Source organism: Salmo salar, chromosome ssa05, assembly GCF_905237065.1.
Source record: "Salmo salar chromosome ssa05, Ssal_v3.1, whole genome shotgun sequence".
Lineage (NCBI taxonomy): Eukaryota > Metazoa > Chordata > Actinopteri > Salmoniformes > Salmonidae > Salmo > Salmo salar.
Genome location: NC_059446.1, coordinates 59866593 through 59879704, shown reverse-complemented (window position 1 = coordinate 59879704; position 13112 = coordinate 59866593). Strand labels below are relative to the sequence as shown.

Genomic DNA, 13112 nt, shown 5'->3' with positions numbered 1-13112 from the left:
AGCTCCCCATTGGACTTCTCACACTGTAGACGTTACGTCCCCTCTTCCAAAAAACACACTGTGAATCATTGCCCAGAACCGTGATGTCATCTCAGCTCAACCAGACTTCTTTTGTATTGGTAGACATCCTGGGGAGTATGAGTCTATCTACGCACCGTTGTCACGATTAACGTATCGCTATTTTTCTTTGTATGTTTCCACTTAGCCGAGATCTCGCTCTCGCACACTTTGGGTTGTTAATCATTTGAGCAGTCAGATGGCCATAGAGAGTAGGTGGCGTGACTTCTTTTGGAACTAAAGTAGTGGCTCCCCTGGGATTCTGACTCTAGTTTTCAGGCATGTTTTGTTTTCTCTCCCCTCCCTTCTCTCTCTCCCTTTCCCCCACACTGTCCCTCGGAGGATGACATGATCTCAAATCTGCGGTTGCAGTTTATTCCTCAGATGTGTAAATAAAGACTTATTATATCATCCTGGATCTGTGTTCAGTCAACAGACCGCTGCCAACCTCGGTTAAGTCAACATGTTTCTCCATCAACATCCAGGATAGCAGCACTCCTTTGAAGTGGTTCTGCAATCTGGAGCCCTATCTGTGCACGACAACGTCGACTTGATGATTTTATACTGTAGATGGAGAGGACACTTTTTGTTCTCCCAAAAAGTTAGGAGTAAGTCAGGATGTCAACACCTGTAGGCATATGCTCTGAATGCAGCGCCCTTAACCGCTAAACCACCCCATGCTACGGAAATGAGCACTTTGACATTGGTCCAACTATTTTTTTAACTAAGTGTCACGGTCGTGATAATGGACGGACCAAGGCGCAGCGTGTGTTGAGTTCCACATCTTTATTAAAAGTGAAACTTATCAACAAAAACAAGCAACAAAATGTGAAGTAACGTAGTGCAACAAGCACATACACAAACAATATCCCACAAAAGCAGGTGGGAACAGGGACACCTTAAGTATGATCCCCAATTAGAGACAACGATAATCAGCTGCCTCTAATTGGGAATCATACTCAATCCCAAACATAGAAATGAATCGACTAGAACACCCCCTAGTCACGGCCTGACCTACTACACCATAGAGAACCATGGGCTCTCTATGGTCAGGACGTGACACTAAGCTTATTAACCCATCTGTTAGGTTTCAGAACAGTGCTGGGTATGGAGCTGGGGGCTTTAGATCGAAAGGTGACTGAGGTGTAGTGTCCTACCTTGTAGTTGCGGCAGGTGGGGTTAAAGGCGTTGGTACCGCAGGCAAATAGCGTCTCGTCGTTGCGTGGAACCAGAACTTTGATGTAGTTGTAGCACTCATCCTGTCAAAGGGAAACAGCTGGGTTTCAGGGGACGGCAATGTGACTACTGGCTGCTGGTGTTATCACCCCACCTGCAGTGTCATTGCACAGCTTATTATGCACTGAATGGCATTTTGCTAAGCGCACACACGCATGCACGCACGCACACCCTCTCAGTCATACTCCTGTTCCTATTCTTGTCATTCCCATAATCCCTGTTCTGATCGCTATGGTTTCACTAGAGCACTGGGAGGCTGACGCTGCTTGTGCCAGAGACTGGTTCTGGAACTACAGATACCTGTGGTGCTGATTTTGATAAGCAATCTATGCTATTGTTAGTGCTACCCTCCTACATCACATAAACAGTCGGAGAGCGAAAAACGGAGAGAAAGAAAGAAAGGGAGCGAGATACTCACGCTGTTCTTCCCCCGCACTGTGCATTTATCCACGTCCTTTGTCTTCCAAGTCAATTTCTGCAACACACAGACAGCCAACTGTCAGAGCAAGAACGAGACCCTTTTTTCACCCAGCCATTCAAATGCCATTAGGAGACAGCTGTGATGAAAAAAAGCTTCTGACAAACAAACAATCAGACAGACAAACATCTGAAGCACCTGAGGAGCTGTGTCTAACTTTGTCAGTGTGCAACTAAAGACTATTGTTCCTCTTACAACCCATCTCCCATACAATCCATCACAATCCACCTGTACTTCTTCACAACAAGACATCTCTATGGATAATTCGACCAACAAGAAGATCAAGGAATCAGAAAGGAATCTGCAATGCATTCCTATGGGAAGTAGACTGCCCTGATACTAGCCATCTATGGTCCTCCTGGACGTCCTTATCTCCTAGCATTGGCCCCCCGCTAGAGCGAATAGGAAGAGATCCATCAACTTGTTAACAAGGTCGCCTGGTTGAAGGTGGTTTAATGCACTGCCCACCAGTCCAGATCCACTGTTCCACTGCCGACTGACTGGAAGGGTGATTTACTGACCCCGCTGTCCTCCCTGCAGGAGCGCCAAACTCATCAACACCATAGGGCATGCTGGGAAATAAGATTTCTCCAGAGACTAAAGTGAAATCCCTCTTTTGTCTCAAGACTCAACCGCTACCCTTCTGGGCCTTAAAGTGGAGTGAAATGTTTCCCCCAAGGCTCTTCTCACTTCCCTATTGAAGATCCAATATGATAGGATAAATAGGATAGACGTCAGCAATATGCTAATAGTTCCCCCTAGACCTCTGGCAGAGTGAGGTGGAGTTAGCTATTTATTGCTTATACCCATCCAGGCCTTTGAAATACAGTATCTCTGAGTGGGGGATCATGAAGGGTCTGGTGAGGAGACTGGGGATTAGAACTGAAACTGGGTCATAGAAAAGGAATACATCCATGATGAAGCAGACCCTAGGTTTTCGATTATGACTCAGGCACACACTAATGAGCTCACTGAGACAGATAAGAAGCATGGGAAAGTGAGAAAGCCAGGTTGGTAATATGGCTGATGACCAATGAACTATGTATTATGCAATGCACATATTCTTAGTTCTCCTAACTTCTTTTAAATTACATACATATTCTTCCGACAATTCTCTGCGCTACACATCATTCTTCTCATCTATTTCCACTGCAATCATATACGTCAATAACGTTAGATCTCGTTGATGTTGAGTGGGTCCCTTCTGGGGATGACTCATGCTGTAAATTAATCTAAATACGATAGGCACAAGCAAACACAAACCCAAGCCTTAAAGTGATTTTTATTTAAGTGCAATCGTGTTTGACAAATGGGATTCAGATGGGAGAGAGAGAGCACAACACTTCAAAACCAGGAGTGCACGACATGACTTCTATTGGATATCTGTCTGAAGTGAAATGGCTTCGTATCTGCATGAATGAAGAGATCGGCTGAGTAAGAAGAAAACAACACAAATAAACTATATTTAAAAGAGGAGCAGAAAAGTAGGAGCCATTGAACTACCAGTAATGCTCTTATGTCCAGCCAGCTGCAATGATACACTAGTCTATGACCCATGAGGTCATGACTCATGTAAACGATGTGTTTGTGAGACAACATAAGGCTTACCTGTTGTGGGACGATCTGCTCAGAGGAGGCACTGAGACTGATAGCAAACACATGATCCCTGTAAGAGGTCAAAGGTCAGAAAACATTTGAAGATGTCTCCTCTCTGCCCTGAAACCCAACCCAACCCCACCACACCACACCCAAGCTGCCTGTTCTTAGCCTAAATTAGATTGATTAGGGTCAGTCACACAGCTCTTTAACGCAGGCTTATTGATGTAGAATGACTTCTTGCTGAGCCTGAGGAACCTTTTACATAATGAACCTACTGTATGACAATATGAACGTAACGGGAGCTATCCAATACGGTTGACTGATACAATGACAGAAATAATACAAAGGGATTCAATGAAGAGCTGTCAATACAGGGATAATGTAAGGCAGTCCAGTGCATTGAAGTTAAGTGAACAATACTGAGAGGCGTGTTGACTGACCTGGCTGCGATGTAGAGCATGTGGTTGATCCGGAGCATCCTCTGGAAGTCCAGGCCCAGTCGTACTGTATCGTTGTCCGACATGAGGCCCTGGAAGCTTGGGTACAGGTAGGAGTCTGCATGGGGAGGGGGAAAGAGTAGCAAGCTCAGTTCAGTGACAGTGTTCATCTGGGAAAAAACATCTCCATAACGACAAACCAGGCACTAAAGAAATCAAGTGTGTGAATGTGAAAATAGGGTGAATTCAAGCACAAAAATAGAGATTGTTTGAGAGAGCACGAGAGTGCACGAGAGAGAGAGAGCACGAGAGAGAGAGAGAGAGAGAGAGAGAGAGAAAATAGGTTGTTGACTTGATAAAACCCTCTGATTGCAGTATGCTTTCTCAGTTTTTATTTTGTATGCTTTTCCTTTGCCCCACATTTGCTGCAGATGCCCAGATTGCAATTTGTTCTAAATGTCAGGTGGCTGTTAATGTGGGCTATCCCATGACTCTATTCTGTGCTGCTAGAGATAATACACTTAACTGTGTAAATTAAGAGGGGGGAGCGGGAAGCATCTCTAGACCCTAAGTTTAATCACAAGAGCTAGACAAAACAAAAACACTGCAACAACTGGGACATGCTTAAACCACCTGACCAAGTCCTAAAGCAATGGGACTCCCTAAATCTTTCTCAGATTATTACCAGTCCCACAAGGGATGATCCTGATCGGTATCATTCTGGTGTTTTCTGTATTGACCATAGTGATCACTGTTTTACAGCCTGTGTTCGTAATGGCTGCTCAGTGAAACGACCTGTCCTGATTTGTCATAGACACTTGCTAAAAAACATTAATGAGCAAGCCCTCCTTCATGAACTGGCCTCTGTAAAATGGTAAAGAATCAGCTTGATCGAAGACACTTGGAACTTATTTTTTGATATTTTCAGTGGTATTGTTAACAAACCCTCCCCCATAAAGGAAATGAGAATTAAAAACAGGTTCAGCCCCTGGTTCGACAGTGATCTTGCAGAGTTACTCCACCTCAAGAATTGCATTTGGCAAAAGGCTCGGCACACGCATACTCAGGCTGACTGGCTATCGTTCAGGCAAATGAGAAATAAGTGCACTCAGGCTATCCGGAAGGCCAAAGTTAGTTACGTTAAGGAGCAGTTCTCTCTCTGTGGGTTTAACCCCAAGAAGTTCTGGAAAACGGTTAAAGACCTGGAGAATAAACCCTCCTCCTCACAGCTGCCATTGTCCCTTAATGTTGATGATGTGGTTGTTACTGACAAGAAGCACATGGCACATTAAGTCGGGATTCCTATTTGACTCATCCATGCCTCCTTGCCCGTCCAACATTTCCTCATCTCCCACCCCTTCTAATGCGACTAGCTCTGATACTCCTCCCTCTTTTTCCCCTGCCCCGCTACAAAGTTTCTCCCTGCAGGCGGTCACGAGGTGCTAAAGGAGCTCCTTAAAACCTGTTGGGGCTAGGGGGCAGTATTGAGAATTTTGAAAAAAATATGTGCCCATTTTTAACTGCCACCTACACCAACTCAGAAGCTAGGATATACATATTATTACCAGATTTGGATAGAAAACACTCTGAATTTTCTAAAACTGTTTGAATGGTGTCTGTAAGTATAACAAAACTCATATGGCAGGCAAAAACCTGAGAAAACCTGAGAGAAAAAAAGAATTTTGTGGCTGTACAATTTTTTTTAATCATTGTTTAATAGATACCACAGTGAGAAAGGATTCATTTCGCAACTCCTACGGCTTCCACTAGATGTCAGCGATCTTTATAAAGTTGTTTGAAGCGTCTATGATCAACAGAGACCGGATGACAAGGAAGGGAAGTTGACCTCCCTGGGATGTCGTCACTTCATTATTGGCTGCACCTGCGCAATCATGTGATGCGATACATTTTTCAAATATGTTTTTCAAGACACAGGAGAGGTCGGGTTGAAACATTACTGATGTTTCACGTTAAAAATGGCTCTAAAGATTGACGCTAAACAACGTTTGACATGTTTGAACGAACATAAATAGATTTTTTTTTTTACTTTTCGCCGTGACTCCCCCCGCGCTACTTTTTAGTAGCCTACCGAAGCGCTAACAACTTGGAGTTATTTGGACATCAATTATGAACTTTGTTGAAAGAAACCACATTTCTTGTGGACATGGGATTCCTGGAAGTGCCAATGGATGAAGATAATCAAAGGTAAGGGATTATTGACAATAGTAATTTTGATATTACATGGTTACAAGATGGTGCTAACCTGTATAGCCTAGCCTATTGTTCTTAGCACAGCACCCGGTTTATTGCAAATTGTGATTTCCCAGTAAAGTTATTTTGAAATCTGGCAATGCAGTAGCATTTACGAAATGTTAAACTATGAATATTTGAATGACAATATTATAATTTACCAATGTTTTCGAATAGTAATTTTGTAATTTGTAACGTTGTTCACCGGAAGCATTTCAGAGAAGAAAAAATCTGAATTTCACCGCTACTGTAAAATGCTGTTTTTGGATATAAATATGAACTTGATGGAACAAAAAATGCATGTATTGTATAACATAATGTCCTAGGAGTGTCATCTGATGGAGATTGTCAAAGGTTAGTGCATAATTTTAGCTGGTTTCTGCTTTTGGTGACGCCTGACCTTGAATTGAAAATGGATGTTTGTACTTTTGTGGCTATGTACTGTCCTAACATAATCTAACTTTATGCTTTTGCCGTAAAGCCTCTTTGAAAATCGAACAATGTGGTTAGATTAAGGAGATGTTTATCTTTTAAATTGTGTAAAATAGTTGATTGTTTGAGAAATGGAAATTATTAGATTTTTGATGTTTTGAATTTCCAGCCTTGCTAGCAATCCCGTCTCAGGGTTCATTGCTAACCTGTAGCCCCAACAGGTTAAACTTGACCCCAAACAACCATCTGGGTCAGATGGTTTAGACCCTTTCTTCTTTAAGGTTGCTTCCCCTATCATCGCCAAGCCTATCTCCAACCTTTTTAAACCCGTCTCTCCTTTCTGGGGAGGTTCCCATTGCTTGGAAGGCAGCCACGGTTCGTCCTTTATTTAAAGGGGAAGATCAAGCTGAAACTAACTGTTATAGGCCTATTTCTATTTTGCCTTATATATCAAAAGTGTTGGAAAAAAATGGTCAATAATCAACTGACTGGCTTTCTTGATGTCTATAGTATTCCCAGTATGCAATCTGGTTTCCGCTCAGGTTATGGATGTGTCATTGCAACGTTAAAGGTCCTCAATGTTGTCACCATTTCCCTTGATTCTAAGCAATGTTGTGCTTCTATTTTTATTGTCTTGGCCAAAGCTTTTGTTACGGTAGACCATTCCATTCTTGTGGACCGGCTAAGGAGTATTGGTGTCTGAGGGGTCTTTGGCCTGGTTTGCTAATCACCTCTCTCAAAGATTGCAGTGAATAAAGTCAGAACATCTGCTGTCTCAGCCACTGCCTGTCACCAAGGGAGTACCCCAAGGCTCGATCCTAGGCCCCACGCTCTTCTCAATTTACATCAACAACATAGCTCAGGCAGTAGGAATCTCTCGCATCCATTTATATGCAGATGAGACAGTCTTATACTCAGTTGCCCCCCCCCCGGACGTTGTGTTAAACGCTCTACAACAAAGCTTTTTTAGTATCCAACAAGCTTTCTCTGCCCTTAACCTTGTTCTGAACACCTCCAAAACAAAGGTCATGTGGTTTGGTAAGAAGAATGTCCTTCTCCCCACAGGTGTGATTACTACCTCTGAGGGTTTAGAGCTTGAGGTAGTCACCTCATACAAGTACTTGGGAGTATGGCTAGACGGTACACTGTCGTCCTCTCAGCACATATCAAAGCTGCAGGCTAAAGTTAAATCTAGACTTAGTTTCCTCTATCGTAATCACTCCTCTTTCACCCCAGCTGCCAAACTAAGCCTGATTCATTTGACCATCTTACCCATGCTAGATTACGGAGACATAATTTATAGATCGGCAGGTAAGGAAGCTCTCGAGCGGCTAGATGATCTTTACCATTCAGCCATCAGATTTACCACCAACGCTCCTTATAGGACACATCACTGCACTCTATGCTCCTCTGTAAACTGGTCATCTCTGTATACCTGTCGCAAGACCCACTGGTTGATGCTAATTTATAAAACCCTCTTAGGCCTCACTCCCCCCTATCGGAGATATCTACTGCGGCCCTCATCCTCCACATACAACACCTATTCTGCCAGTCACATTCTGTTAAAGGTCCCCAAAGCACACACTTCCCTGGGTTGCGTCTTTTCAGTTCGCTGCAGCTAGCGACAGGAACGAGCTGCAACAAACACTTAAACTGGACACTTTTATCTCAATTTCTTCATTCAAAGACTCAGTCATGGACACTCTTACTGACAGTTGTGGCTCATTTGCGTGATGTATTGTTGTCCCTACCTTCTTGCCCTTTGTGCTGTTGTCTGTGTCCAATAATGTTTGTACCATGTTTTGTGCCGCTACCATGTTGTTGTCATGTTGTGTTGCTACCATGCGGTGTTGTCATGTGTTGCTGCCATGCTGTGTTGTCTTAGGTCTCTCTTTATGTATGTGTTGTGTTCTCTCTTGTCGTGATGTGTGTTTGGTTCTTTAAAAAAAAAATCCCAGCCCTCTTCCCCGCAGGAGGCCTTTTGCCTTTTGGTAGGCTGTCATTGTGAATAAGAATTCGTTCTTAACGGAGTTGCCTAGTTAAATAAAAATCAATAAAAATCAATTCGTCGAGGCTGGCCTGTAGACCATCTTCTCTCCCATAGTGCTGCATTAACTGCTCAGACCAGGGGTATCAAACATATGGCCTGTGGGTTGGAGGGGGTCCAATCTGGCCCGCTGGTGTTTTGAGTTGGTGTGTGTGTGTGAGTGAGAAACGAACTCAATATACTTTGAAATTACAAAACAAAAATTCTAAACTGTGTACAAATGATGGACCTATATTCATACAATTTCTTGATTATCCAGCTCGCTAATAATCACTAGACAGTCAGGGAGCAATTTCTAGCACATTTTGACAGAAAGGAAATGTAACAAATGATCAGCGCATCCCTCCGGACCTCGATGAAGACAGAATGCGACCCCTGGGAAAAATGAGATCTACACCTCTGGCTTAGGCTTTCCCGTCCAAATTGACCTCTAAAATGGGACACTATCTGAAATTACAATCTCCTCAGGGGAAGCATCTTTCCCCCAACTAAGCAAGACCGGCTCGACTGTTTAAAGATTTTAACTCAGGGGCAATTGGGTCAAGCAGAGCAGTGATTCGCTGTGGGGCAGAAAGGGAGCGGGATAAGTCCACCCGGGCGAACGCTCGCTCGTCCCTGTAATTACTCCTCAGCACATTCACTTCCTTTAAAGTTTTGGCCGCCGCGTCGCCATGGAAACCACTAACCCAGTTCCTCCAATTAGCCTCTGCGAGGGAGATGATTCCGGCGGTGGAGCTGGGCGCTGGATGTATTACCATACATAATGGACATCCTGGGGAGTTGTGAGGGGTTCTGACGCCCAGTCACCTACAGACCTGCTGACAAATGGCCCTCATTACACCTGAGATGGGCTCCACATATAGATCTATTAGCGTGGCTATTTATGCTAACGGCCACGCTGCTCCTCCAGATAGATCAATGAAAGCGCCAGGCCTCAGTCTCTGTCACCTCACAAATAAATGATGGGGCTGTAACCGCCAGGACCTCCTGGCCACACCACTTATTGATCAGGTGCCACTGACGGGCTGTACGTGTGGCCCAATCAGACGCTGTATTATGTCATATAGCTAAAATGTATAGCCATTTTATTCCGATAGTGGCAATTATGTATTTGAAGAAGTCATCCTATTACTGACATAGATCTGTAAGACAACTGACAAAATATGTGTACATACAACTAGACATGATGCTACCCTTTAACGGTACATCAGAACTTCATGCCCCCCTGAACTAAGGAGCAACATTGCATCATGACGGGCTTGCACTCACGTTCTCTCCCCCCAGTGCTGATTGGCACCAGGTCCTGGGGGAAGGGTGTGACTCCAATGGCCAGGTGAGGTAAGAGTGCTGTGAGGACTAGAGCCAGGACCACTGCCAGAAGGGGGAGGGGCCGAGGCGACCCGGGCACCAGCCTCATGTTGGCAGGGGTTTACCACACCTCACCAGAACAGCATGGCCAACAGCAGGCACACCACCACCTGGAAGAGGAGAGAGAGTGAGACACAGGTTAACATAGCTACAAACAAAGTTAGCTGTACCCATATCTGTTAAAACGGTCACAGCAGCATCGGCTTCATAATGCTCACTATAATTCTGCTATCAACTTCTACAGTAGCTGTTGGAACTTTCTGAGTTTGGATGCTAAGCTCTCATTAGCATGCGATGCTCACTGCCAGTGCGGCATTGTGATTGAGTGTTAGCTGAACTGTGATGGCAGCCTGAACACAGAGTGAGAGGGAGAGAGAGGGAGAGCGACAGGAACGGAGAGAGAGGTGAGGCCACAAGGGCCCCTGTCTGGGACACCTGGCTCATTTACTCCCAGCCTTCAGTCTTTCAAAGGTGACTTCACACAATTAACCACCGCCCCCACAGGGGAACGCGGCACCCTCTGTCTGCAACAAGACACCAGGCCCAAGGGGAGGCGACAGGTACTCACTTTCACCTAATATACAAAAACAAAACTATAAATTGTTTGACTAGATGGGAAAAACGAGTGGTTCCTGTAAGAAGGTAACAAGATTCAAGTCTGAGTTTACTCTGCATTATTAATCACTCAGGTAAGCTATGCGTCAGACCTGAATTGTCTCGAAATGCTAATTTCCACATCTGCTTGATTTCTGGGATGAGAGACTGGGACAGATGGATGTGGATTGCGCAGGGATTTGTCCAACTAAATCTCCAGAATGCTGTGACCTGTGTTTTGGCACCAACTTAATAAGGGCAGCGTGTCCTCTAAGGGTTTCAACTCAGCACAGCCCAGATTGATGTACTGCACCAATGCGATCCTGCCACACAGCTTTTAAATGGGGAGCCGAAAATAAAGTCAACAGAGATATGACCTGCCATCAATATTGATAACGGGCTGCCTCATTCTGATTCAGAGGAGACGGTTGCATTTAGCGATGAGGTCAAGCGATGATCACAGTGTCATAAATCGAGGGGAGGCGGTGTCTGCTCCTGTTTACTTCATGAATTACTGCCTCCTGCGTGTCCTGCCTGGGCGATATATGAGGACATTACTCCCGATGGATTAACTCACAGGCTTTTCGGCTTCTCAGAGGAGGTAGACAGCTTGAGCAAACAGGATATGATGCGGTGGCTTCCTGCCTGAGCAGGCCAAACCGCATGTCCCCCCCATTCTAATCTGAATCTATCATTGAAGATCTAAGATCTTTGTAAATGCTCTGATGGTTGAGCAATGCCCTCAAGTTAAAGAGTATGCTCACATTTATACGGATTATGCAAATGCTTGAGGGATACTGAAATTTTAAAAAAAACTTGGAAAAGACGCAGTTAAAAATATGCTAAATAAACTCAATAAAACTACGAAATTATTTGCATAACTGTCTCTCTGCTCTCATGAATATGCATAGACTAGACCAACGACCAATCATAAACACGTAGCGTGAAAATCAAAAGGTTATGGAGATGGGGCAGAGATCAAATATCGACAAGTGCAGAGGATTTATCCAATGGCTATAAAGCCAGGAAAATGCAAAGATGACTCACAACAAGACAAGCACAGTGCCTGCAGGAGCTTATGCAAGACAGACCAACAGATTCACTGACCCTACAAACCCTCTGAGGCTTCTGGACCTTCCACAGATTTCCACACAAAGGCACTGAGTGGATGAGCTTCTTGGCGTGTTTATCAGCAGCGCCCTGAACAGTTGCGGTTTCCGTTTGTGAAGTTCTCCACATGTTGACGAGCCACACAGCTGGGGATGGATGTGGAGCTTGTGGAAGTGGAAAATGCTATGACGAAATGCCCAACGTAATCCAATTAAATCCTAGCTACAGTAATGTAATATAAACTAGCATAAGTCCCTTTGATCTGCTGCATACACTGTTGTTCTGGGGTTCACTTCGAGAAGGGTGCTGGGGATTTGGCAAGAGGCCTTTATCTAGGGCTTGATGACAGTGACACCCTCCCCATAAACATGTAAACCATGCACCACCCTTTAGGAATTTGTTGCTGTCCGTTTTCTTTATCTAATCAATCGCCTTTTACAGAGTGAATGGAGAGGCAGGCTGATGAGCTGACAGCTGTCGATGGGATATAAGCCACTGCTTATCCCGACCCACACTCTCTCTCTGTGTTCTGTTTTGGATGGGAGGTGTGGGATCGTTTTGTTTTTAATGAACTGGACTTGTCAAGCCATCTGGGAGATACTGGCAGTTGGTCCTCTTTGTAGGGCAAGGAATTGAGGGCCGCACATTGATTATCTGACATTCACTTGGATTAGACCACAGTGCTGGTTCTGTGGTTTGATGAGATGTCTTCAGTCTGGTGGTTTGAGGGCTTTTCACAGCACTGTGTGAAAATGAAACTTAATGATGAGAAAATGGGAGCCTTGATGAGGGGTGGATGAGGCCACGGTGTCATCTTTTAAAAGGATCCATTTTAATTCCTACATAAACCTTAACAAGTCAATCTTTATGACCCAGCTTCAGTTTGGCCAGGGACCACAGTTCCATAAAAAAGACGCAATTAGAATAAATGCCAATTTTATCCTCAATCAACCGCTTTATGCACCTGTCTGCTTCAGGGATGTTTATTTTCTGCCAACACCTGTCGTACAAACTAAATAGAGGCGCATTATCCTAATGCAGACCCACCCCCTCTGATATGCTGTGACCTCACAAACTGAACACCGCTGCCATTTCACTGGGGGGGAGGCGAATTCCTTCACTGTTTTGGATAACAGGGGGATAGCTAGCCAACCCCCCCCCCCCCCTGTGCCTTGGGACGCCACAGGGCCCCAGAGAAGTAGGAATTGAATGAGTCCACCCCCAGTATACGTGGGCCTACTTAATGAGGGTGCATGTCCCTGGCCTCTGTCATTTCAGACACGATTAGGCACATTACCCCCTGCTCTTCATGGACCATTACCCACCCAGGGCTCTGCTGGGGACTATCACATCACCATGGCGATGAGCAGGGACAGGGGGCCAGATGATCTGCCGCAGAATGTGTGTGTGGTCGGAGTGTGTAGGCCTTTGTCGATGTGTCTACCTCATTTGGGAAAAGGGAACACTGCGATGCCTGTTTAGCTCTCTAACCATGTATCCCCTA

The 13112-nt window shown here is 44.8% G+C and overlaps 1 protein-coding gene across 4 annotated transcripts in view; it reads right to left on the bottom strand.

Moving 5' to 3' along the window:
• Positions 1–13112, bottom strand: part of sema6cb (semaphorin 6Cb) — a 123892-nt gene that overhangs the window by 28583 nt on the left and 82197 nt on the right. For all 4 annotated transcript variants that reach the window (XM_014200833.2, XM_014200832.2, XM_014200836.2 and 1 more), the window contains 5 exons: positions 9806–10014; positions 3811–3925; positions 3380–3437; positions 1712–1768; positions 1215–1316 (listed from right to left, as the gene is read on the bottom strand). In XM_014200833.2, coding sequence (XP_014056308.1) covers positions 1215–1316; positions 1712–1768; positions 3380–3437; positions 3811–3925; positions 9806–9953 — 480 coding nt within the window. In that variant the 5' untranslated portion in view covers positions 9954–10014. The remainder of the gene's footprint in view (positions 1–1214; positions 1317–1711; positions 1769–3379; positions 3438–3810; positions 3926–9805; positions 10015–13112) is intronic.